Here is a 25182-nt window from a genome sequence, read left to right as displayed (position 1 = left end):
GCAAGAATTCAGGAAACTCATTAGAAAATTCTTCCTTTTAAAGCATGAGCAAAAGAGAAATTCTGGGAAACTGCTAGACAAATTATTCCCCAGTAGCACTTTTTAAGCAGCAACAACAATAGACTGTGTAGCTGTTTGTATTACCAGCAAAAATCTCCCTGCAATTTATCAAGCTAGTAACTGGTCTCTTTGCTATTCTATCTGGCTTGATAATGGAGATAACAAATCAAATACCACATACTTATTGGAAATATTGTGTACATGGGAATACAGCTAGGAAACAGCAGATCAAAAATGAAAATTTGAATATAAAGTTTTCCTATTTATTTTTCACCTTCAGTATACAGCTGGTTTAAATCTGTAGTCATATAAATGTATATTTTCTTAGGTCAAACATTTTGTTTTCTTCAGAGACATCCTGACAAAATTTGATTACATGAAACATTCAGATTAAAGTTAAAGTTGTCCCTGACACTTTATAGCACAGATTTTGTACCTAGGCAGAACACAACCAATTCACTTTGTCACATCAAGATAAAGACATTTAGTGATTTATGTATGTACATAATAAAATTATTAATAATCATAATTATAATTATTCTAGAAAATTATGAATGACAGATTACCCATCTTTCTCCTTCTTCTGTCTTCATTTCATTGCAGAGTAAACAATGTGAGAAAGGAATGCAAAAGAAAGAAAAACAAGGATTCATGTTTACTGGTAAATCATTGTCACAACATCACAACCATCTTTTCACAATTTATTTTCTATCTATCATCTATAATTTTTATCTCTGTGTGAAAATGTCAGTCTACTCTCCATCAGTTCACTTTTTCCCTTCCAAACAATGGGAATCACTGTGGTTTGTGTGGGGAAACAGGAATTTTACTTTACCATGGCAGTCTAAAATATCAGCCTTCCTATTTCCATGGTCAAATGGTGCAGTTTGAGCCCTGTCACTGCTAATCTGTGTGGTGGCAATGGGCACTTGTGGCAGCACTTTCCATGATCATGGTTACCACCCATGATGTCTACTCAGACTGTAGTCACAGGGGTGACTTGAACCATTAATTACCTCTGGAAGACGTGCCTATGTTGACCTTTTACACATAATGCCCAGTTATTTTCCCTGGTGAGTTCTCCAGAATGCCTATGATGTTGTCTTCATTGCCTTGTGGGAAATGCTGCTAAAATATGTAGTACTATGGCCAAGGGAGAATGGACAGCAATACCCCTCTTTGCTAATCTGTGACTGCCAAAGCTGACTAAATTACTGGATAATGGAAATCAATATCATTTTTCCACACTGGTGAATGTTCTTTCATACCAGACAAGTCCAAGATATGAAACCAAAATGGATTCCAGACCTCCTGGAGTCACAACTAAATGAGGTTAGGTACTGCAAGTTGTAACTGTGAGATGCTACTACCGATTTTCTCTGCTTGTACTGCAGTAGGCAGCTTTTTGTTTTATTAATTTCAATATAAAAATACAAGGAACTAATTTTCAGACTATTTTGCTCTCCTCCTTTTCCCAGGCAATTTTTGCAGAGAGAAATGCTAGGAAGAAGGATGTTCTTGTCTAAAATTGCATTGCAGTGAGTGTTCTTTAACATGTATTGAATATTGCTAGAAGTACTGAGTATTCCTGATGCTGTGCCATAAGACCGCATAAATTTGTCTTTTTTCCCTGCTCTTTCTTTCCTTTTTGCAGTTTCTTACTATTATTATTTGTTTTTCATTTGATTATTTATGCAATGTCCACCCCCTCCCCTATAGACTCTCTATTCTCTGAAAAAATACACAAGAAGTTGTGTTAGTAGTAAATACACAAGGAAGCTAAAACTAAAACAAATGGCAAGACAGAACACAAATTTACTGAAAAAGTGAAACTTTTAAAATTATTTGAAAGGCCTGAGAAAGAACTACTGAAAAAGTTTTATATGTGTGAACACATATCCTTCTGCAACCCCCTCTTGCCAAGGCACCTTCACTGGGACTTATGAAGGTCAACCAAAAAGTTTCACCTAAATAATCGTGCTACTAAGTCTATCTTGTCATTTAAGAAAGTTCTTAATAGAGGGTTGTTGACAAACAATTCAAGGAATTTATTGTGTCCTTCAAGCTTCAGCGGAATCAAAGCTACTCTTGCTACTCCAAAACCTCATAGTCTCACTTGGGATGTGTCTGCAATTCCTGTCATATTGTCCCTATGATATTCCCATAAAATTGCTTTCTCTTTACAGCAATACACATCCTACTGTTCTACAAGTCCCTTCCTTTTTGAGGATGAGAAGGAAGAGGAGAACCCTAGGAGCCAACAAAAAAGAGAGCCCCACTTTTTTACTTACTTGAATCCTAACACGCGGATTTCTTTGAATCCTGGAAGTTTCTCAAATATTTTTTTCATCTATAGAAAACCATAAAAAAATCAGCATAAGATCTGTAACTAAAAGGCCACCACAAGGTGACTACCTAGACAATATTTTTTCATATTTCAGAAAGAGCTTTAGGAAACAGTCTTGACTGTGCTCTTTTGGGTATCATAATCGCTCAGCTCAAATACAATATTTGCTTTGCTTATACTTGTTGTATTACCTGTTAATAGGCAAAAAGAAGTACAAAATATTGCTTTTCTTAGCAATGTAATTATGCAAACAAGTGATCATCTATTTCATAACATGGCAGGTAAAACAACATGAATCAAATTTTTTTTCATTTTCAGTAGTTTTGGTTCATGAATAATTTTGTGATTCAAGTCACTTGTAAATTGTTAATTATTTAGAAATATTAGGCAACTGCAGATGGGTTTAGATTATCTGACAAATAATTTAGAAATTAAACAGTTTTGCCTGTCTTGTACAAACAGAATAACAATACATTTTTAATTCTAATGTTAACAATAGTACAATTAAATGGTTCTGAATAGAAGAGGCATTACATGTGTACTACACAATGTCTGCAGGCACTTCTGTCTGAGGGTAATACTCAAAATCTACAGAGAAACCATTTTTTTGCTAGCTCTGCCAATGCATCCTTTACCATTTTTCTACACATATCTGGAACTGAACCAGGAAAGAGAAATAGCTTCCACTAAGGAATGCTCATGAAACTAATGAGAGGCTTTAGTTAATTTTACTAAGAAAACCTTTTGGGAACCTCAAATCATTAACTGCTATCAGTTAAACTGATAGCTGAACATTCAGTTAATATTATTAACTGTATGAAAATACGACAGATGTTCCAGTCCTTACATAAACCATGTTAATGCACAATGAGTGTATGTCCTTTGAAGAATAGTTCAGACAACAGTAGCTAATTACTTTTAACGTTTATATTACATTTCTCATTAGGTTTATTGTAGAAATTAAATTATGACAAAGTGCTGCCCATGAATTCCTGATTAAGTCTGAACAAAATTCCTAAAGTTATTCTGTTCATCCATTATCTGAGGCTTCTACTGATGTCAAAGATGTTGGCTTGTTAGCTTGCTGGCTGAATAGATGGCTTAAATGAGGGGCTAAGCTGATACTACACATGAAGGAAATGCGAAGGTTTTGAGAAAACAGGAATGACCTGTTTAAAGTGAGAGCAGTAGATTCTAATCCTATTTTGTGGTGAAGATAATTTCATAGTATGAACCTCAGCCAAGGTACAGAGACAACATTTTTTTGCATTCATGAAGCATCCCTACCTGTAGCTGAAATTTGGCAGCTAGTTGTTGGTACTCTGGGGAGTTGGGGTCACTAAGTTCAGCTGTGTACTCCTGATCAGTGAGAGTCACACTGAATTCCACCATTTGCTCCACAGGCAGTTCAGGGACTGCATTTGTTCCCAGCTCCTGGAAAAGAAAAGGCAAGGACAAAAAGAGAAGAAATAAAGCTAAGAGATATTTTCCCCCCTCCAAAATTCAGTATTTAATAGGTAGAAATGTTCCTGTTTAAGCCCATCCCCAAAACAACTTTCTGAACTACATTCCACAAAAGGTGAAAGCTCCTAGGTACATCTATTGGCTTAATTCTTCTGTCTTTGCAAACATGTTTCTATTACTTTCTTGCACTAAGACTGTTACCAAGTCTTAGTTCCATCATCATAAAGTCACACAGCTGTTTCATGTTCATAGGTTTGCATTTGATTTTTTGCCGATAATCAAATGGAATTATCCCTACCCATGATACAGCATGTCTGTGCTGAGACCACAGAAGCCAGGACAGGGAAAACAACAGCCTCTTCCAGCATCCCTCCCCTCTTTCAGAGGTGTCTCTTCCAGCAGGTGCTGTTAGTGTGCAGAGGGGCAGTCCCCACTGCCCTGCTGCATGGCTGCTCTGAGGAGGCAGCAGTGGAGAACTCTCTGACAGCTGGCTGGGCAGAAAAAGGTAAGGAAGGCCCAGTCCTATTTCTTGTGTCATGGAAAGCCCAGCATGTATTCTTTTTTGGCATTATTTAATGAAGGGCAACATTACAAATGGTGCAAAATAGGCAACATTCCTTAAAAGAATGAAAACTGCCTAAAAGCTGGTTGCCATGCTTTTGTACTTTCTACTATATACTCAAAAAGCATCATGCACTACTCTATTATTTAACAGATGCTAATAAACAGAGCTAGCTGAAACAGAGGGAAGCCCTTCTTTTTAAGCACTGTTTATAAGGTTTCTCCCTCTTTCCTGTTAGCTGAGCTCAAAAGGAAAAGATGAGTGAAAAAGTGGGTAGGAACACAGGCTGCTCTCACCTTCACAGGAGTCTTTGTGTCATTGAAAATTTCGTTGAGCAATGTGCCATTAGGTGCATATGGAGAGGGGGGTGTGCCAGGAGAGCCTGGGGGAGAAAGAAAGAAAAGTCAGGAAAGAACGGTTTGCACATCAAAAGTCTTCCCCTTTGTGTGTTGGTCAGGGATCAGCTCACTGGAGCAGCTTTCCCTCAGGAGGTGTGCTTGAGCACAAGCCTGTGACAGTGGAAGGTGGCCATGACTTAGGGAATGGGTAAAGCTGCTAAATTTTGTACAATAGACAACCTTTCTTCCAGGTCAAACCATAGTAGAGTGGCATGTGTGAGACTGAAGACAAAAATAGCACTTATTTGATTATGCATCAATGAAATTGTGTGAGTAAATAATATTTAGTCATTTCCTGTCATGCCACATCATGTATCACCACGTGTCTAGGCTTAATTTTGCCAATTGGGATCTTTGTCCCTATGACAGCCACTTTTCTTTAGGGCTCAATTTAAGGTAACAAGAGATGTTGACAGAGTTTTCCACCTAGAGGCCAAATTATCATGCTGGAAGTCCTTCCCAATAAGATTCTTTTATATTTCATAAGACTATATGTTCAGGATGGTTTCTCCTTGAACCAAAGTGATCATATTTACAGATTTTTATAACTGTGTGAATTGCTAACATTATTTTAAAGAATTGAAGTACACAACAGACCTAATTGTAATAATTGGATCAATTCATTGTCTTGGCACCACTCTGACTTTCTTGCTTGTCAGTGTTTATTTTCCTTGCTTGCTTATTTTGGTTAACAAAATGCAGCAGTTGACATTCTACATGGTATTTTTAACTGAAGAAAAATTAATGCTGTATTATCCAAGTTTGAAACTAGGTAAACAAATACATTTGAAGACAAACTGAATGCAACATTTGAGTAGCAAATATGTTGTAAAGAGATAAAAAAATTCTTCTCAAATATTATTTTGCTTAAACATTTTCACTCCACTGAACTGTTGTAGAAGCATTCTACAACATTAATTAAATTATAGCCTTCTAAGACCTAAGAATCATTTGCCTTAGCAATTTTATTTAACAGGCAGACACAGAAGAAGATTTAATTTTACCTGTAGAAATGGAGGGAATGTCTTCCAACTTTTTGCCTCCTGTTTTCTCTGCTGATATTTCATCTTTCCTATCAATCAAATAGAAATGAGTGATTTAATTATCTGCATATTGTACCAGCAATGGTACATTACCAAAACTGTAAAAAACCAAAAACATATAGAAATTATCCCTATAATAAGCGAAGAATGAGAGAAGTTATCTCTAATAGAACATTTTGTGACCTGATTTAACAGGCAGTGGAACAGCATAAGGTCTACCAATCCTGTCATGAATCTGCTCATGAGGTTTTGCGACAGATTTTATGAATGCCTCCGGAGGGATGGGATCACAGAGATTAAATCAGTGCGCTGTGTCTGGTTTTTTTTTTACTCTTGGAAGTCATTGAAGGGTTGTGACCACTGTCTAAAATGGAAGCAAGGCTTCTCGTACATCACCTAAATCAGCCTTTGTCTTCTTTGCTATTTCTCATCCTATCAAGGTAGCTCAGTGAGGGCTTTGGGATTCTTCTAATTTTAGAGCCAATGGACATTTCAGGTTCCAGGTGTGTTTCATATGGTGTGGTGTGAGAAAATAGTGTGTGGACTTATTTTTCAGTTGTCAGCCTGCATTATAATACCATAAGGATGCTTCCAAATAATTATAGCATCAACTCAGATTCCTGAATCCAGATTATTTTGAGATGTAGGAATGTTAGTCTTTGCTTCTGGATGTAATAATCACAGGTTAATGCCTACCATGGTCCCCAAGGAGGACAGCTAAAAACTCAAATAAGAATATGGTGGGTATGATGTATCACAGAATTTGGTTTGGTTTTGTTGATAATTATTTTCTGGTTTGAGTTTTACAGACACGTGGTGATGAACACATTTTTACTAGCTACTGTTAGCTTGCTTGAAAAACAGCAGTAGTATCCATCTCTAAGTACATTTACAAATAAATAAATGTATTAAAGAGTCTTTTACTTGGAATAGAAATTGTTCTATAGCCTTAAAATTTGTTATTAATGTGCAGCTTTTGGGAAAATTTAGGTTCTTAGATAAGAATCTTCTAAAGAATATTTTGAGAATTTTCTCTCCTGAAATTGGGGAGTAAAGTATAATTCCTCAAATTTTACAGTGCATACAGATGGAGTATTTGTGAAAACTGGTATGAATGAAAGAAATAAGGGCACTGCAAATGTGTAGTGTGGTGTTAACTGAGACAGCATAAAGCTTGAAGCACAGACAGAAAAGGTGTCCTGAGCTACAGGAACAACATAAATGCTTGATAACATAAATAAAGAACATGAATGAATGACAACTGATTTACCACCTCCCCTGGATATCTTGTGTGGTGAGAACTAAAGTATTATTTGTAATGTTTTCAGAATGTTAACTAGTTATGTGTTGGATCTATACTTGGAGACTGATTTCTCTACATGATATCTACAGAAGATACAAAATATTGTAGTAAAGTTGAAGTCCAATCATGTATAATCATTGCTGTCTGTATTTCCAGCTAAAATACAAGAAATTTCATGGAATTAAATTCACCTTCAGTATTGTGTCTAGGGAAAACAGTACTGTTCACAGAGAACCTAAGAACTCTGAGATCAGTCACTTCACTTAATGCCTTGCTGCTGCTGCTTGCACCAGGATGAATGAAAAGGCCTCCCTTTGGACTTCCAGGGGAGTTCAATTAGGCCCTGCATCACTAAAAATATGTCAGATCTCCCTTGTCAGAATGAATTAAGACACAGAAGGCCTCTGTGATCAGGAGACAGTGTAACTTATTAATGGAAAAGATTATGTGCCTGAAAATCTCTTGAAAAACAGAGAAAACTTGAAGGAAAAAAACATCCATCAGAAGTTGTGGACAGTGATTTTTCTGTCTGCACTGTAGTATTTATATACAGGGAACCAGAGTTCAGTATGGTAGCTCTAATCCTGCTATTCTCCAACTTCTGAGCATTGCCAGGAGCATACTTTTCCCAAAGAGTTTACAGAATAAAGTATCACATCAATTAACACTGTTATGATTTACAAAAATACAGGAGAAATCTTAAGTGAAGGCAAAGAGTTTCCATGTTATTATTTAAAGTAGCCTCTCAGCTAAATTTTTATTAAGCTGACTTTCCTTTTGAGAATTACAGCAAGTTTTGTCACACTGCCAATCAACACTAACCTAATGTAAAGCCTCTGTCAGGGTTTAATGCTCACATCTGAGAAAACATTCAGGGGTGTCTTGAAATGAACAGGTAACTCAGACATTTGACCATATCCATTAATTATGAATCAATTACAGTGTCCTGTGATCTATCCAGTATACACATCTCTCAAAGCACACACCAAATACACCACAGTGCTATCTGAATATCTGCTCACATCCACACACACATCTACACATATCTTTACAAAGGAGGCAGTAACATCAAGTGCAAGGTTCTACTTGTGCTACTTACCTTTCCTGGAAGGTTCTATGTTTTACTCGCTGCAAAAAGATTAAGAAAAACAGCATTTTACTAGTGTGTGTATCCAACCATTGAGCCTGTTAGTTCTTTTGTTTACTACACTTTTATGTTTTCCTTCTAAGACACACCCCCTCCTTTTCCTGAGCAATACTTTGCCCTTAATAATGAGCAGGTGGGGAGAGACTTGGAAATCTCTCCCAGTTTCTAAACAGATGTCAGTAATCCTTACCCGTTGAATTATTTCCAGGTGCTCTTGGGAATTGCTGAAGTTTTTCCCAATGTCGAATATGCAAAAGGTTTCTCTCTGGCAGGCAGTAACCCAGTTCTGATATTCAGAAGTGTCAGGAATCCGATCCAGAAAAATACGAAAGGCTTCCCACACAGCTTCCTGGCAGACTGAGTAAGAAGAAAGGGGCTGGGGATAGATGCTTTGTACCAAATAGTAAACTTGGAAGCCTTTTAACAGTGATTTAGTATTTGCACATTATCACTCAAGATGAAGGAACACACTTCTTCAAAATGTTGTTTAAAAATTCTTTTAGAGAAGGGGATTTTCAAACTTTTCAGAAAAAACGTTTTAACCAAAACTTGCTGGTAATTTAAAAGCTGTTGCCTTTAGCACTTGATTTTGCAAAGCTCATTACTGTGAGATGGGACATTTATTTTCAGTACTTGATATCTACTTTGGCTTAGAGTGAGTTCATTATCTGCATTACCTAAAATATGGGTGTCTCTGAAATTAGAGCAGTAAGTTTACTCTAAACTTGCTGTAGGCATGTACTCACCTAGCTGTGTTAGGGCCCCTCAATAATACCTCAGGAACGACCTGCCCTCCCAGTAGAGCAGCTGCATGTGGAGCAGATGTGGTCAGGTTATTAAAAAGGAACAGGCTATCTTTTGAAGAGATTCATTTATTTATTATGAGCTAGCAATTAAAGCTACTTTCTATCTCCTTTTTCTTGCAACTCTCTGGTATTTGTTTTTCTGAGCAGTTACTGCTGAATGAAGATATACCATCTGATGATAAGTAATCCAGTTACCAGATAAATGTGACACGTGACCAGCTGAGGAGGCATTGTAGTGTGTTCTCCCAGTTTGCCCCACGTAAGGGGCTGTCCTCATGGTGACCTAAGCTATGATGTGTATCTTCAGAGTTGGTATAAGGTCACAGGAGGCTGAAGTATCCTACAGCAACTGTCTGAGCTCCTACATCTGAGCTGTTTTGTGTTGTGTGCTTATCCCTGGAAGCACGGAATACATATATATGTAAAAAAAGGATAAAGTTGTCTAAATTTTCTTAGCAGAAAAATTCTTTAGATGACTGATATGATCCACAGTGCTTTTTCAGTTACAAATGTGTCCTGGAACTTGAAGTGGGAGAGGTCATCTCCTAGGCTTTAGACACATAAAAGAACTTGAAAGTATATATCTAAAACAAAATGAAGGTAAGATTGTCCCACAGAAGGGTCCTGGTTCTCAGGCTCCAGCACGGGTACCAGATTGCTTTTACATGAAGGATTGTACTGTGGTTACAGATTCAAGGATTATTCTTGTATCACCATATTTGCAAGTGTAGCTCTTTTTTGTTTACATTCATCAGTTTTGTCAGATAAATTATCATGCTCAACTGGGAGGGCAGAAGTCTTTACTAGAACTTCTGGTCTTGAAGGAAAATTTTTTTGACGTTTTGATGAAAAGACATTGTAATGGAAAATATGCAGTTGTTCAAGGGAGCAGAAACACCTTTTTATTAATGAGTGCACAGATTACTCAGCTGCAGAGTGTGTTTTGTTGCTTACTTTTTGGAAAGCACTCCAGTTTCAGTTGACAAACTGGATGACATCTGCTTTGAAAATTTTGTGAGTGTATGATACTACTGGGGAAAAGGAGTATTTAAGTTTAAACCTTCCTGCACTACAAGACTTATAAAGTCCAATATCCCAGCTGACGTGCTGCTCTCCAAAAAGCTAGTATTACTGTCATGTTCAGTTTTTTTAAAATGGAAGGATCATAGTTATATTTTTTTTTTTGAGTTCAGGTTAATGATACCTGAGCTGTTTTCAGCCCAATCTGAGAGGTAACCAGGGAGTTTCAGGGACTTTGAGGATTAATTTCTATTTAAGAAATGCTTTTTGGATCAGCCTCTGTGACACATTTCAGATTTGTGTCTAATGCCCATTGGATACTACAATGAATATCAAATATTTTTATATCTACAGGAATAGCTAGAGATATTAGTGTATATCGATGCTGGGCGACCCCACCACGGGGAATAATGTTCTCTGACTCCATGATTCAGAAGGCTGAACAAATGCTTTATTAAGCTACATTATATTACATTACATACTAATACTAAACTACACTAAAGAAAAACCCATGACCCTTTCCAACAGTCATGACACAGCTTTGAACTAATTGGTCAAGCAGTCCAAACAACCATCACCAGTGTCCAATTAACAAATCCCTTTCTGTAGTGACCCTTTCCAACAGTCACGACACAGCTTTGAACTAATTGGTCAAACAGTCCAAACAACATCACCAGTGTCCAATTAACAAATCCCTTTCTGTAAACAATCTCCGTAACACATTCCACATGTGCCAAACAACAGGCACAGCGAATAGAAAAAAGAATTGTTTTTTCTTCTCTCTCTGAGCTTTCTCACTGCCTTCCCCAGGAAAAATCCTGGGAGAGAGAATTATGTCTCACTCTCTAGTCAAAGAGTATGTGAATACCACAAGTGTAGTTCTCTCATGCTGCCTATAGCAAGTGGATGCTGGAGTAAAAATTTTGAAGCTTTACCTCCAGGTCTCATTTCAGAGGGAACAAGTTGGTTCCCCAAAAGAGAGCTAAGGAGCAGCCAGGTTACACAGATGAATGTGAATGGATGGTGTCAGGTAAAGAGGAAAAAATAGATAGGGAAAGGTGATTTAGAGAGTAGATGTTGTCTTAGATACTTGTATACCAGAAATGCTGACTAGGTTTTAGAATTAGCTTTGGACCCTCCATCTGCAGTGCAAACATGCATTTTTTGAATACAAAATAGAACAGCTACAGGATGAAAGACTGGGAGGGGCAGATGAAGAAAGAGAGAAAATTGGTGAAGAGAGACCCTATGGTAACTCAATAGGCTTTCTGTAGCCAAGGGAAGTAAAACAAAGAGCTGGGAAGTGACTGACCTAGTTGAGCAAGTAGTATTTTTAAAACACCTCAAATATTTCTTCTTCCCTAAGCTTTTTTCACGATTTGCTAGCAAGTATCTTAGTGTTTATTGTATACCAACACTGCCATAGACTTAGTATAACTACAGATACACCAACACTATTGTGCAATGACCATTAAATAATTCCAATACTTTTCCTAAACTGGTGCTATTGATTTTGCACAGCAACAATGGTACCTGCTCTTTTGAGAAAGGTGGTGCTTCTTTCAACACTAATGCAAGCACAATCTGTTCTTCTTGTTCAGCCATGCTAGAGCACTGCAATTACTCTGAGTTCATTAGTCCTTTGAGTGCATTGTTTTATTTTCTCCTGGTAACTGTCTATCTTGAACCCTGCTGATGCACATGTAACATTTGATTATCTATGTAAAAATAAAGCATAAAGTCAATAGCACATACACTGCCTAAAGGTGAAGAACAAGATTCTGGAAAATTACTGTGTTTCCTTACTTGAAGGAAAGACTTTGAAGGAGGAAGTACATACTACAATAATCATCTTACCTCTTAATCTATAGTAAGCTTGGTGACTGGCTAAAATCTGCTTCACTGATTCTTGTGGGCAAACTTTCACACCAGTTGAGAAAAAGGATGACCTCTTTGTTCGGTGTTTTGCCATGTCAAATATCCGCCTTATGGTTGATATCCTGGACCGCTTTGTTGTTCTTTCTGTTTTGTCTGACCCTGAGGTGACTGCAAGATGTTTGGCTTCAGCACGGTTTATTTTATCAGGAATTTCTGTAAAAACAATAAAAAGAAAGTACGTAAACATGCTTTGCCTAGGCAGTAGGTATTCAATGCAAGTTTATGTCTTAAAAATGGACATGAACTTGAGAATCCTTTTTGCTACATTACAGTGGAGTCAATGCACTGAGGAGTAATTGCGCTGAGGAGAAGCAGCCTCTGACCCCTCGGGGGAACGGCGGCTCAAGTGGCTTGGTAACTAATTTCCTTGTATTTCACCACATGAACCCAGGACACACAGGGTAAAAGTTTCAGAAGCTCTAAATCCTGTTTTCAAAAGTGACTTTGGATTAGATCCACAAAAGACACTTAAGTGCTTGAACTCTGTGATACAGCATCTCATTTGTGAGCATATTGCCCTGTAGGGAAATTTACAGTACAGTGATAAGTAATGTCTACACCAGCAGATAAGTAAAATGAGAAATTGTTGTACCTTAAGTCTTTAAAATCTTATCTTTCCTTTGGGCTTCAAGGAACATCTCCCTTCAAATCAGGTTCATAACCTTGAAGATATCCCAAGAACTAGACCCTGAAACTTTCAGAAGTTGAACAGGAGTTTTATTACCTTTGGGAAAAGAAAGACCTCTTTCCAGTCTCTCTTTTACTCCACAGTGCATTCCTCTATCCTCCCCTCACATAAACCGAAGTATTAACCAGAAAAGACTTTGATTGTTTCTTTGCAACTGGATGTCAGATGTTGTGAATTCTCTGGCATCGTATTTCAAAAAACCTTTAAGTATTCCTAGCAAAGTGGAACAGTTACAGTAGAAAATAGTGAAATCAGTGACCAGGAATTGAAGACCTAGGATTAAATTTTACTTATGATGTTATTCAGTTATGAAAAATGGAAAAGCTTCCGGGGTGTCAAGATAACCTCAAGCAGAGGAACTTCCATCACAAAAATTCAGGACTCATCTGGTTCCACTTCCTAAGTATTTGTGTTGCAGTACTACTTGACATAGTAGCTAAATGTAATGTGAAAAAACTAATTTTAAAATAGTGCATAAATACAGATTTAAATGAGATGAAATACAGCCTTTTGCAGGATCATGTGACAGAAGCAATGAGTATCTTTTAAGTTATCTTCCAAAATTTTGTATATATGATAATAAGTTGTTAAAGCAAATTTGGAAATACCCTTTTTTGCTGTAATTTGATACAGTGATTTGATGCAGTAATTATAGATGAAAAATAAAGAAAAATATAAGCAGAATAGAAGACAATTTGAAAGAATTAGAAAGCTTTAAGCAAGGTATATGTGTTCCTGAATCCTGATTAATCAAGTGAAAAAATTACTTTGAAAAATGGTTTTAAAGATTCTAATGAAAGAATAAGGTGAAAAAATAGGGTTAAAAAGGAGTAAGTTCAGTAGGAGTAGCACTAGCAAGAAAAATAAGAGGAAAAAACTATCAGTTTGCTGGAGAAAGAAGTGTCATGCTATATATAACAAATACTAATTATCCTGTTCTTAGGCAAATCAAGAGAAAATAAGGAAGGTTAAAAACACATTATCTTGACACTTTGGAGTAGTGTTAATTAAATGTTTAAAGAAAAGTGGGCAGATAAATGATGAGAGAAAAATAATTGAAAAACATACTTTTATAAAAAGAGCAGTATATGAAATGAAGAATAGGGAGCATTCACATTCTACTATGTGTAGACACATATATGATAGATATATATCATCTATCATATATATGATATGTATATATATAGATATACATATCTACATATCTATGCATATCATACGTCTCAATTCTTATTTAGTTCCAAAGGAACATCCATTGTTTACTGTGTAGAAATCATAGTACTAACATTTATATTTTGAGATAGGTGCTACTGTGATATAGAAAAAAGTCAACTACTTGGTTGTGACAAATATTGTTTGAAAGAAAGGTTATAAAACAAAGGTAATAGGTCATTGTTATTACTTTTTAATGCATGGCAGGGACAGTGACCTGCAGATCTAGAACTGCCTAATTGTTGCAAGGTAATTTAAAACGATGATGTAGTCATATAATGTTTGACACGGAATTAAATGGAAGTAATTTTTCCACATTAAAGTCAGGTTCTGAACGATAAACTGCATAAAGAGAATTTCCCCTGTGGAAACATCATTGGGTTCAACAGAATCCCCAAGTGGCCAAACACTGAGTCAGCTGAGACAGAGTTATTTCAATGTTATATTCAAATAACTGAAATCCCCTAGAAGAGAGAATCAAAAATCCACGTGGAAAGTAGCCAATTGTAAGTCTATTACTTTTCACAAGGTGTATTAGCTGAGATAGACCAGCTGCCCAGGCAGCCTGACCAACTGGGGCAGAGGATTTTGTCACTAAGCTCTTTGATAGCTTTTGTATGGAGCAGAGGCATTTCTTGAAGGATTTGCTTCTTCTCCAGGATTTACCTCTAAGTCTTTAACTTGAATTAAGAATTATACTATTCATAAAATTGACAAAGGACATTCCTCTCAAATGATTGTTGTAATGATTTCAAAGTCTCCATGTTAGGGTCCCTATTTGCGCTTTTCATTCTGAGAAGTGACCAGTTGTTTTCTGCTTTCAGTTTGCACTTTTCTGCCATCCTATTTAGAGTGGGTATAAATTTTTAAAATTATTTTTCTTTTCATTCTTTCCCTTAAATGCTTTTTTTTCTTTCTTTTTTTAAAATTTATTTTAGGGATCTCTTTCTGAAGTTTATCTATTGCAATAGGTTTAATTTACTTTATATCTTGTGGCTAGTAAATTCCTCTTACTAGAATAATGTTTATCATCATAATTCTTTGAAATCACTTTTTTACTAAAGTAAAATTTGAATTGGAGAAAGCATCAGCCTTTCTCTCCACATGATTTTCCAGTATGAATTTCCTAATATTTGCTGATTGTGATTGGAAGAAAACTTGCCCTCTGGCATAAAAATTTCCTCATAATTCTTCAGATCTGTGTTTTACCCTGTGTCTGTGGAAATTCTGAACTGAGAAATTTTTACCTAAGCTTCACAGATGTTTCATCCATGTACTTTACTAAAATATGCCTCTATCTATACCTTTTTAGATGCTTTCAAAAAAGCATTTCAATCCGGGTTGAAAAAAATGTCAAAAGACACACGCTATTATGAAATGGAATCAATAGATATTAGTTGATCCCTTTTATTTTTACTATGCAACATAGTAATTGAATACACAAGAGTGATGCAAATATTACAGGCACATCATTTGATCATCTAAATAATCCAAGTACCACTAGGTTGGTTAACTTTTCATAAAAAAATAACACCTCTATTTTTTTTCTAATTATTTTTTTTAATACAAGCACATATAATTAAAAGGCAGTGTTTACCGCAAACATACCCTGTCCAATTAGACTTTTTATTATTTAACCTTGTTGTTTCACAGAGATGACTGTTTTATTTTTTAAAGGTATGTTTATGTTTTTTAGTTTTCTTTGATAGTTCTAGGGCAGAATGACAGATAACTGTAGAAGTCTGATAATGCTTTAGTCCACTTCAGCTAATCTCCAAGATGACTTAAACAAAGGTCTAATTCTCCTTTATTCTCACATAAAAGAATCTACACCATGTCCAAATTTCCAGGTGACATATTTGCAGAAAAATATTGAGGTAGTTTTACCAAGGTTATCTACAGAATCACTGTCAGCTGTTATTAAATTCTGGAGTTCCTGACATCTAGTCCTGAACTTAGACAAATATAACAAATTGTTTTCAAAACACCATAAAGCAATTTTCCAAATATGGTGCAGCAATCTAATTCATATGGGATCTAATCAAAGTGCTTTGATATCCATACCGATCTCTCATGTGCACAGTACTGCTCTTCAGGTTTTGGTTTCAGGCAGATAAATTGTATTCATTTCACATATTAAAAATTTGAAATTCTTGAAATTAGGCCAGGCCTCTTCTCTGTGTCTCTTGAGACCTGCATTATCAAATTTATACCCTAACGAAAACAACAAGGCAGGAAGAGCAGATTTCAAAAGCTCCTATATGTTCTTAACAATCTGCATGCCAAAAAAAGGAAAAGTACATCACTATTGAAATGGATTCTAGAGAAAAATAGTTTAAAGTTATTCAGATAATTGGTCAGCTTTGGTTGTTTTTTAAAATTTGCTTTTATAAATATAGGAGGAAGAGGGCCTTATTCATAACTTTTTGTGTAAATGGAGCAGATGCTTCTCTATATAGCTTTATTAATTTCTTTCTGTTAATAGTACAAGGTTTGGAAGGCCTCAAATTTTGGAGTTTGTAGTTGGAGTAGGAGTTGAAAAATTGCATTTTTCAGCAATGTAGATGATCTCTGGCTAGGAACATTTATATACAGTATTATTTTGCAGGTAAACATTTATTTTTATTTCACCTGAGAAAATTTATATGCCATTGAATAGAAAGAGAAGAATTAAAAATATGGTAACTAAAGATTTGCCAGCAAAATTCAAGGTGACAAAATTGTTGAAGTCTGAATAATTCATCATTAAAATAATCAAAAGGTTTGAAATGTGTGAAAAAGCAGATTAGTCTGAAAAATCAGTGGATCTTCTTAGGACACACAGGAATGCTTGATTGATAAATGAGACATATTGCATGCATGATAAAATAATAATTAAAAGACCAGGCTTATGTAAAGAAAAATGTTAGAAGCTTATCAGGAAGGTTAATTCAGCAAAGATCCATGAACATGTTGAGGTTAAATTTATAGCGGGACCAACATTTTGTTGATAATTGAGCCAGTAACAAAAGCATGGCTAGAGCTTTTCACAACTAGTCCTGAAAAGTTGATCTGGAGATTTCTGTGTCGGCTGATCAATGTAAACACCAGATGGAGCACAGAAAGTACACTGAGGTAATACCTGGACTCAGAGGCACTCTCCTCATGGCACCAGTGAAGATCCCACATCCCAATGGCATTTGTCAGTGACAGACAGGGTGCCCATGACACGTTCTCTCCCCATACTCCTTTTAAAATCGTTTTTTCTCCATGGCTTTTTTCCTCAGGTCTGTTGCATGGGAAGAGTCCAAATGGATTTGAAGGGGCTTAGATGAGCAGGGACAGATTAAAATATGGCAGGGCTTTATCCACAAATGCTGCCTGCACCCTTTGTGCAGCAATCACTATCCTCCCATGCAGATGTGAAAGTGGAGGTTTCACTCTTGCTGATGTTCAGGGCTGCTATGCCAGTGCTTTGTCAGATACTGCTACTTTGACTGTGTTTGCCTTGCATTTCCAAGCGTGTTTTACAACTATAAAGACTCACTGTTTTGACAAGTTTAGGGTATGGAATTCCATACTAGAGAAATTAATACTAATATTTAATCTGCTCTTGTCTGAGAGCACAGTGCCCTTAAACCCAAAGTTATATGGCTTGCTTGAACTTATCTTCACGTCCAATGTGTTATTGGACTGTTTTTAATGCACACAGGGAGAGAACTTTGAAAGGAATTCCTGACGGACTCAGACATGATGATTGCTGCATCCTGGTGGGGCTTATCTGGTCTGTAATGAGTGCAGCTGAGGCACAGGGGAGAACTCACTGTGGATCTCACTTCTTCAGGTTCGGTGTGCTTTGCCAGTGAACTAATGAGTAAAAAGGCAGTGTACACTACTCTGGGGGAGTTTTGCTGAAAGATAAGCTGCTGACACTGATGCTTGTCAGTAGAAGAGGAATTGTGGCTGAGAATGCCAACATTTCCAAAAAAGGAAAGTGGGCTAAGACATATATATTAAAAGTAAGTAATTATAATTTCTCAAAATGAATATAGAAAATGACAAGCTTTGTAATTCCTGTTTGGTACTCTGGCTTTGTAAATTCCATTCTTAAGTGTGACTAAACAGTAGCATTCCCTGTGGAATGAGGCTGGATCACTAATTTGGCAATTCTGCATCTACAGGGGAGAGGTCCAGGCCTCCAGTTTGGAAGATCCTGTGTCTAGCTGGCTAAAATTCACTTGTGAATTTCCTGTACAAGAACCACAAAGATGATGGCTACACACTCAGCACTGTAGAACCCTTCCTGTACCTACTAATATCTTGTATTATGCAAGACTCAGCATCACCTTTACATGTCAGGGAGGTGCCAGGCTCTGCTTGTGCAGTGGAGACTTTATACAAAAGGCAAAATATGCCTGATCCCTGTATCTCTTTCTTGGTTTCAGCACGACAAAACATCACCTTCACTTATTCAGAAGTTGCGCTCAAGCTGTCTATGACACAGGAGATGAGTCCCAGGCTTCTGCTTAAAAGGTAAGTTCTATAATTTTCAACCTTTTAAAGGCTATGTTAATTTTTAAAATTAGATCTACATCAAGGAGTTTACTTCTCAAGAATCCAGGAAAATGGTGGGTTTTAATGCATCCTGCTTCTTGTCAGAAACACATGATAATTCTTCTTTAAATGTCTGTGAAAGGTGAAGAATTTGGTACTGTTAACATAGTGCTCTAATAAGGTAAGTCTCCCATGAATCTTTGTTATACATTCCTATTGTAATCCTTATGTTAAAAATATGAAATGTTTGGTTATAATGAAACAATCTACACCTCAGAACATGTATGGAAATAAATCTGAAGAAGAATGTGATACATTATTCTGAAATATATGATATAAACAATGCCATTAGTAAATGTTCAAATCAATAAAAACTCCAAATGTTTTTGTTTTAATGGTTTTATGTTCAAAGCTAGAAGGCATTAGGTAACAGTTCTTTTTCAGAACCCTTCAAATTAACATGGATTTATATTTTGGTACCAAAGATCATGGCTGTCATCAGCTAATGTGTTCTTGGATTTCAGTAAGTGTGGAGAATTTAATTTCTGAAAGTCACTAACACTGGGAAGCTAAAATAGGTATCAGAATTCTTCAGTTGTTTCCCTTCTCCTGTGCTCATACATATCTGTGTGGTTTTCTATGCCATGTGGAGATATACAATTGAAAACAAACTTCAGGAAGAAACAAAGAATTTGGAACAATTTTTATGAAATTTATGGCCTTATAACAGACAAACAGTTTTGTGTGTGTCTCTCTCTCTAGAACAGATAATTTAGTAACTTCTTTGAAATATACTAATTATACAATTCATGGGAGAATAATAGCAGCAAATTATCTACCTATTATAGATGAGAATAGAAAGCATAGCATGTGACTGGTAAGATTTTCCTGCTTTTGTGAATATAGTTGTCATATACAAATGATGAAGCCACATTCATAATAAATGCTGTCTGTACACACCAGAAATACTGAACATGCTGAAATCTTTGAGTCAACATATGATTTTGACACATTGTCTTGCAATCAGAAAAAAACATAGTAAGAAACTCATGTTTTCATAGATGTAATAGGTCTTATAAGGGCAGAAATTTTTACATTCTCTTTCAGACAGAAAGGTGAAAACTTTTATTCATCAACTGTGCTCACTTCTGCTGCTGGAATTTATAAAAAATATCAAAGGCCATCTATGCTTTTATTGCCAGACTGTGAATCTTACGAGTCTGCTTAAAGTCCAGAACCTGGACTAGAAACTGCATTGAAGAATGACTGGTTTTAATGCTCATGTATGAAACATGTATCTATTTAGATTTCTTTGGCCACCTTAGAAGCATTTGACTTGAGAGGCTGTTTTATTAATTGATATGGACACATCAAAGGATGCAAGAAAATGCCTTAAATGTTTGAGTAGTTCTTGGAGGGATGCATCCAATTGGCAGTGATAAAACACTCAGCTGTGCACCTCTGCTCTTAATTCTCTGATTAATTATTCTCAAGAGGTACAGCCTTCTCTAAGAAAGTCAATGAGACAGCATAAGTTCAAGTTCCAGTGATGCTTTGTCACATATGTCAACATTTCAACAGCTTTGATGGTATGAGTCAAAGAGTTGCAGTGCAGAATGGGTTTATTGAGGTAACTGTATTCACATATGATAACAATTAGGAAGTCTGGTGCATGAAAAGATGGCAGAAGCCCCAGTGTAATCTTTTTCTTCAGCTTGTTGAATTGGAACTGGTCAATCTTCCTCACAGTTTGGGGTCACTCATTCTGCAGTACAATCTACAGTCTCTGGCTAATTAACTCCACCTCATTTTGACAGAGCATGACTGCACTTAACCTTACTTAACTTAGTTATGTATCAAGCTGCATAGACAAAGTTTGGTTTGGAGGACACCTAATCCAATTCTTGATCTATGTAACATGACTTATTAATTTAGTTTTGAGGGGGAAGGAGAAATGGAGAAGAACTTGAATAGAAATGTCTTCATTTTGTGCCATCACCATGAAATCACAAAATTAAAGAGGAGTACATTGCCATTTCCTGCCTGAAACAGATGGGGTTCCATGATCTGTGCTGAGTCATATGTATGAAAGGTATACCTGCAACACATCCACCAAAACCAGTATTTCAGGTAACAGGGGTACCAAGATTGTCAATATAAAGTTGGGTAAAGTCTGAGGGAGGTATTGGAACATTTGGGTGTCCAGGAAGAAGGTAATTTTGGCTCTGCACTGAAGCAGAACTTTAGAAGCCAAATAGAAAGACAAGCATGGTTGCCTAAGTACAATTAGTTATCTGTGGGCCTGGGTCCTACTGACTTGCAGATGCTGTGTAACCAGGCAGATGCTCTGAGAATCAGCCCAGCAGCCTCAGCTGCTGTCCTGCTTTATGACTGCAATACCTCTTACGAGCCAGGACTTCAGTTTGTGTGTCACATCTCAGGCCCTCATGCTTTTGTGAAACTAGGATGATAGTGTTACTCTGTCAGAGCAGGTGCAGGTGAAACTGGTGCTGTGCTTGCCTACAGTGATAAGGCATGCTACAATTATGTAAGGGTATGTAAACACACCTACACTGTGGCAGGTGTCAGGGTACTCCCAGCTGATTGTTAATCTCATGTTTTTCAGGCAGGTTACTGTTCTGAAGTCTCTGTCTAGTAAATAGCAGCTGACAGTGACTAAATGCTGAATAACAAACACGTATAAGAAAGCAGATAGATATTTCTTTGTTTTTAAGAACTGTGTTATCCAATATCACACATTCTGAAGGGGAAGAAATTGAAACACAGTTGGGCTTACAAAGTACAAATCTCATGGAGTGTACAAGATACTGCACCTACTTTCTGAATAACATGGAAGAATTATGTGACAGAGAATGATCAGAAGAGTAATTTTAATCCCAAAGGGACTAGGTTGGACAGAGGTAAAAAAAGAATAAAAACATATTTAAAATATTTCAAAGCATCAAAATGCAATAGAATGCAATAGAATTTTCCTTTGGGGAAGAAAAACTGTCTTCTGCAAAGAAAACTATGTTTGCTAAGTGATGGGTGTTGGCCATGTCACTTAGCGCACTGCTTAAACCACAAAGACTCCAAAATTAGCTGAGATATGAACATGAACAATCTGGATTTCGAGTAGGTTAAGACTCCCAGTTATTTTATTGTAGCCTGTTACTTAATGTCCTGTAGAAGGAGAAATCCTTTGATCATTAATATTGATCTTTTTGTCCACGCATGTTTTCTGAGAAAAATCCCCCATATCTTGCTGTTCATTCACATGCAGTTCACTAAACCCTATGGCACAGGTGTGACTATTCCTGGAACTGATCTTTAGGATTCAGTGACAATGGTCCAGTATTTATATTAAAGTTTGGCTTTTAGCCAGAAAACAGAAAAGATCAAATCCCATATATAGTCCAGTGTTACATTTGTTTGAGAAAGGAGAGAAAAATGGGAAAGTCTTACATTTCATAAGTTTATAAGCCCAACCAGGAAAGCCAATTTTAGAATGGTAATTCTTATTTTATGGATGACAGTAGAAGACGATCCTAGTGCAAAAAGCAGATATATCTTGTTTTCTTTCCTTGTTTGAAGCTTTATATTCCTTGATTTTCCTTTTCCTTTGGCACAAATTTTCTTAAACCTTTTTCTTTTAAATTTTTTGAGGGCAATTACAGTAATGAAGATCTGAAACATTTATTGTAGAATTAGAACGGCCTAGCAGGAAGGGTGAGTCAGAATGAATTAAAATGATTTCATAGAGCACACACAAAGCCTTTGTGTCCTAAGGAATGGCTGAGTAAATAGCAGATATTTGCTTGATGAATAAAAAATATCACAAAACAGCCTTGAACATGCTCTAGGCCCCTACATGCTCAGTATCAAGTGCTAGGATGTACCCAGCATCAAGGCATAGTTTTGAGAGTTCAGAGCTCCTCTGCATTTTGGTATTTAATCTGGCTGTTCAGTAGTTTACTATTCAGATTGTGTGCACAGACTTTTCACTGTCAAAAAGTTTTAATCCCTCTCACTTTCCCTTTCGATTGGTAGAGAAAATTTTTGTCAGGACAGTGGTAAAATTATGGCCAAAGTTAAGTACTGTAACTCTTATTTTGGTCTCTACAGTTTCCTGTTTGTTTACTGTGGAATTGGAGGTGCTCCAGGAGAGCCTCCAAATGGATGGGAGAAGGACTCTATGGGTCTTTTAATAGGGACAGGGAGGAAGGACCAAAAAACTTTAGTAAGCAGGCTCCATATTTGTTAATCTGCCTTTTGTTAAATATAAATGTGAGAAAATAATTTGAATTTTAGTTTTTCACAAGGAAAAAAAAAATCAAGTGACTAACCCTTTAAATATTTAGAAATTATGTCTATTTTTTTTTTTTAAGATGGGGCTGTTTTATGTCTTAGTCTCTTATTTCCTCATTTGTCACAGTTTATATGTACTGCTAATTTGAATGACTGGAAAGGTCTCAAAATACCCATGTTAGGAACCCTAATGAGTAATTAATACAAATGTTCAGACTACTGGGAGAGCCTATATACTTTTAAAAAATATTTTCTTTAAGTATCTGACCCTACTGTTAAGTCATAAAATAATAGTTCTGGAATCATCTCTGCTCTGAAAAAGAAGTTTCTTAACACAATCATTAAGTGTTTTGAGACCTGTGTGCATACATTTGAAATCAAATAGTTTAAAAATATTATGTATGGCATGACTAAATGTAAAACTAAAGTTATTATTATACATTTATGCATACCAGCTGCACTTTATAGAACTGGTGGCAAGGAATAGTTCTAGTTATTTAGTATTCCTCACTGTCAAGATAGTCCCCCATCATTTTGCTGGTCTTTTATGGAAAGTGTTTTGTAGTACACAATCACAATTTGCAGTTGGTGAAACTATGTGATGCCACTTTTACCACTGCTGCTTTCTAAGCTGTATTTATAAATAGGGGCTGCAACGATGCCATCAAGCATGCGCAGATTGCCCGGAATTCATTCGGTCTCTTTCCATCACAGAATATCCAACTTAAATGCAAAAACAACACATCTTCATAAAACTTGGTTTCTTGTCAGACATGAAATATCATCATTCTTTCATTTTTTGCCACATTTCCAAAATATCATTAGTGATTAAATGAAACTATTTGCATAGAATCTAAAAGTAAAATTAAAGAGCCACAAAACATAATTCTAGTGCTAACTATATATTTTCTCAAGGATTTTTCAGTTCTTTAATTGTCCACTAGAAAAGACTTACGTAATTTAACTGAGATACAAGAACTGTGGTCTGTATTTCTGTATTTCTTTAAGAAAAAGAGGAGTTTCTTTAAAAAACCCAAATAAATAAAATTTTCCAATTATTATTGACAGCAGGCTACATTTCATACTGTCTCCCTAACAAATATTTAGATAACGTTGAGGAGCCTTATCTTTTATAATTTTACATTCTTTGCACTTAATTAACAGGCCTGACATAAAAATAGAAGGTCATTGACTTGAGCACACATAGCAGTTGCAATGTTAGCTTTTAATTCAATTATGCAAATATCAAAGCATAGATGGAAAATTTAATGAGAAATCTCCTCCAAAATTAAATTCATTCCCTAAAGCTCTAAATCTTTTGAATATGGGAGTAACCAGGGAAAATCACATCACTGTATTTTGTTTTTTGTTGTTGAAGTAGAATTATAAATGCTGTGGACTTTTAAATGTTTTTAAATAGAGCAAGAGCTAGCTGATGTACTAAGTAGAGAACAGTTCCCTCTATTTCTGTTTTCTTGAAAATAATTTTATAGTTATTATTACATTAATCTATAGTGGTATTACCATTTTTGTATATTTGCCAGTATGGTGTATTCTTACAGAATTTGTCCATCTAGGAGATTTTGAAGTTGTTTTTAATAATCAGAATAAATGTCTCCACTAGTAAATGCAGATATATTTTGCTACTTTCTCTTTATTTCAGTGATGAAAGGCCATCTTTAACCATGTCAACACTGAGATGATCTTTCAGCTTTTTTAAACTTTCCATATATTTCTCTCACAAATATTTTTTTCATAACAGAACCTGTTCAGGTAAAATTAAGTTAGATTGCATCTCTTATAGATATTGTAAAACCTGAAAAACACACATAAGGAATATTGCCAATATTTCCTTTTTCAGCTTTATAACAGTATCAGTAACCGTAGTGTCTCTAGTAGTATTGTCAAAACACCACATTCTAAACTAAAAATTCTGTAATATGAAAGCCCTTGATCTTGCAAATATTTTTTTCTCAACACATGCAATGTAAAATTCATCTAAACCTTATATATTAATATATGGACTTACCTCTGCTTCCCTGAACTTGGAGAGCAAGGCAAATGATCAAAAATATTAATCCAGTTTTCAAATGCATGCTGTCTATTGATCATTCACAGTTTTCAAGACCAGTCATGCAGGAAACAAGAATATTTTGGTCAAGTAGAAGAATTCTGTTTTCTTAGAGAACTAAAATCCCCAAAAGTCTTTATTTTTCAGGTGTCTCCAGCCTTGGAGTGCATTGAATTGCAACTGGGCAGAGTGCAACAGGTGCCAGAGTGCAAGAGCTGGGCGAACCCCTCCGACGCCCACACTTCTAGCCTGGGGAACTGGAGGGGTAAGACAAGAGTGACG

At 36.1% G+C, this 25182-nt stretch overlaps 1 protein-coding gene across 1 annotated transcript in view; it reads right to left on the bottom strand.

Moving 5' to 3' along the window:
• The window catches only part of IMPG1 (interphotoreceptor matrix proteoglycan 1), a 54729-nt gene extending 29804 nt beyond the window's left edge, over positions 1-24925 (bottom strand). Inside the window, exons 1-9 of the mRNA XM_039728549.1 lie at positions 24859-24925; positions 12008-12241; positions 8515-8681; positions 8277-8305; positions 5836-5903; positions 4730-4815; positions 3695-3841; positions 2352-2410; positions 627-647 (exon numbers count right to left, since the gene is read on the bottom strand). Coding sequence (XP_039584483.1) covers positions 627-647; positions 2352-2410; positions 3695-3841; positions 4730-4815; positions 5836-5903; positions 8277-8305; positions 8515-8681; positions 12008-12241; positions 24859-24925 — 878 coding nt within the window. The remainder of the gene's footprint in view (positions 1-626; positions 648-2351; positions 2411-3694; positions 3842-4729; positions 4816-5835; positions 5904-8276; positions 8306-8514; positions 8682-12007; positions 12242-24858) is intronic.
• Positions 24926-25182: the final 257 nt, after the last annotated feature.

The sequence above is a fragment of the Passer montanus genome, unplaced genomic scaffold (genome assembly GCF_014805655.1).
Source record: "Passer montanus isolate IOZ18808 unplaced genomic scaffold, ASM1480565v1 scaffold11, whole genome shotgun sequence".
Taxonomy (NCBI): Eukaryota; Metazoa; Chordata; class Aves; order Passeriformes; family Passeridae; genus Passer; species Passer montanus.
The sequence above is the reverse complement of the archived record's forward strand: the minus strand, read 5'-3'. Positions and strand labels throughout refer to the sequence as shown.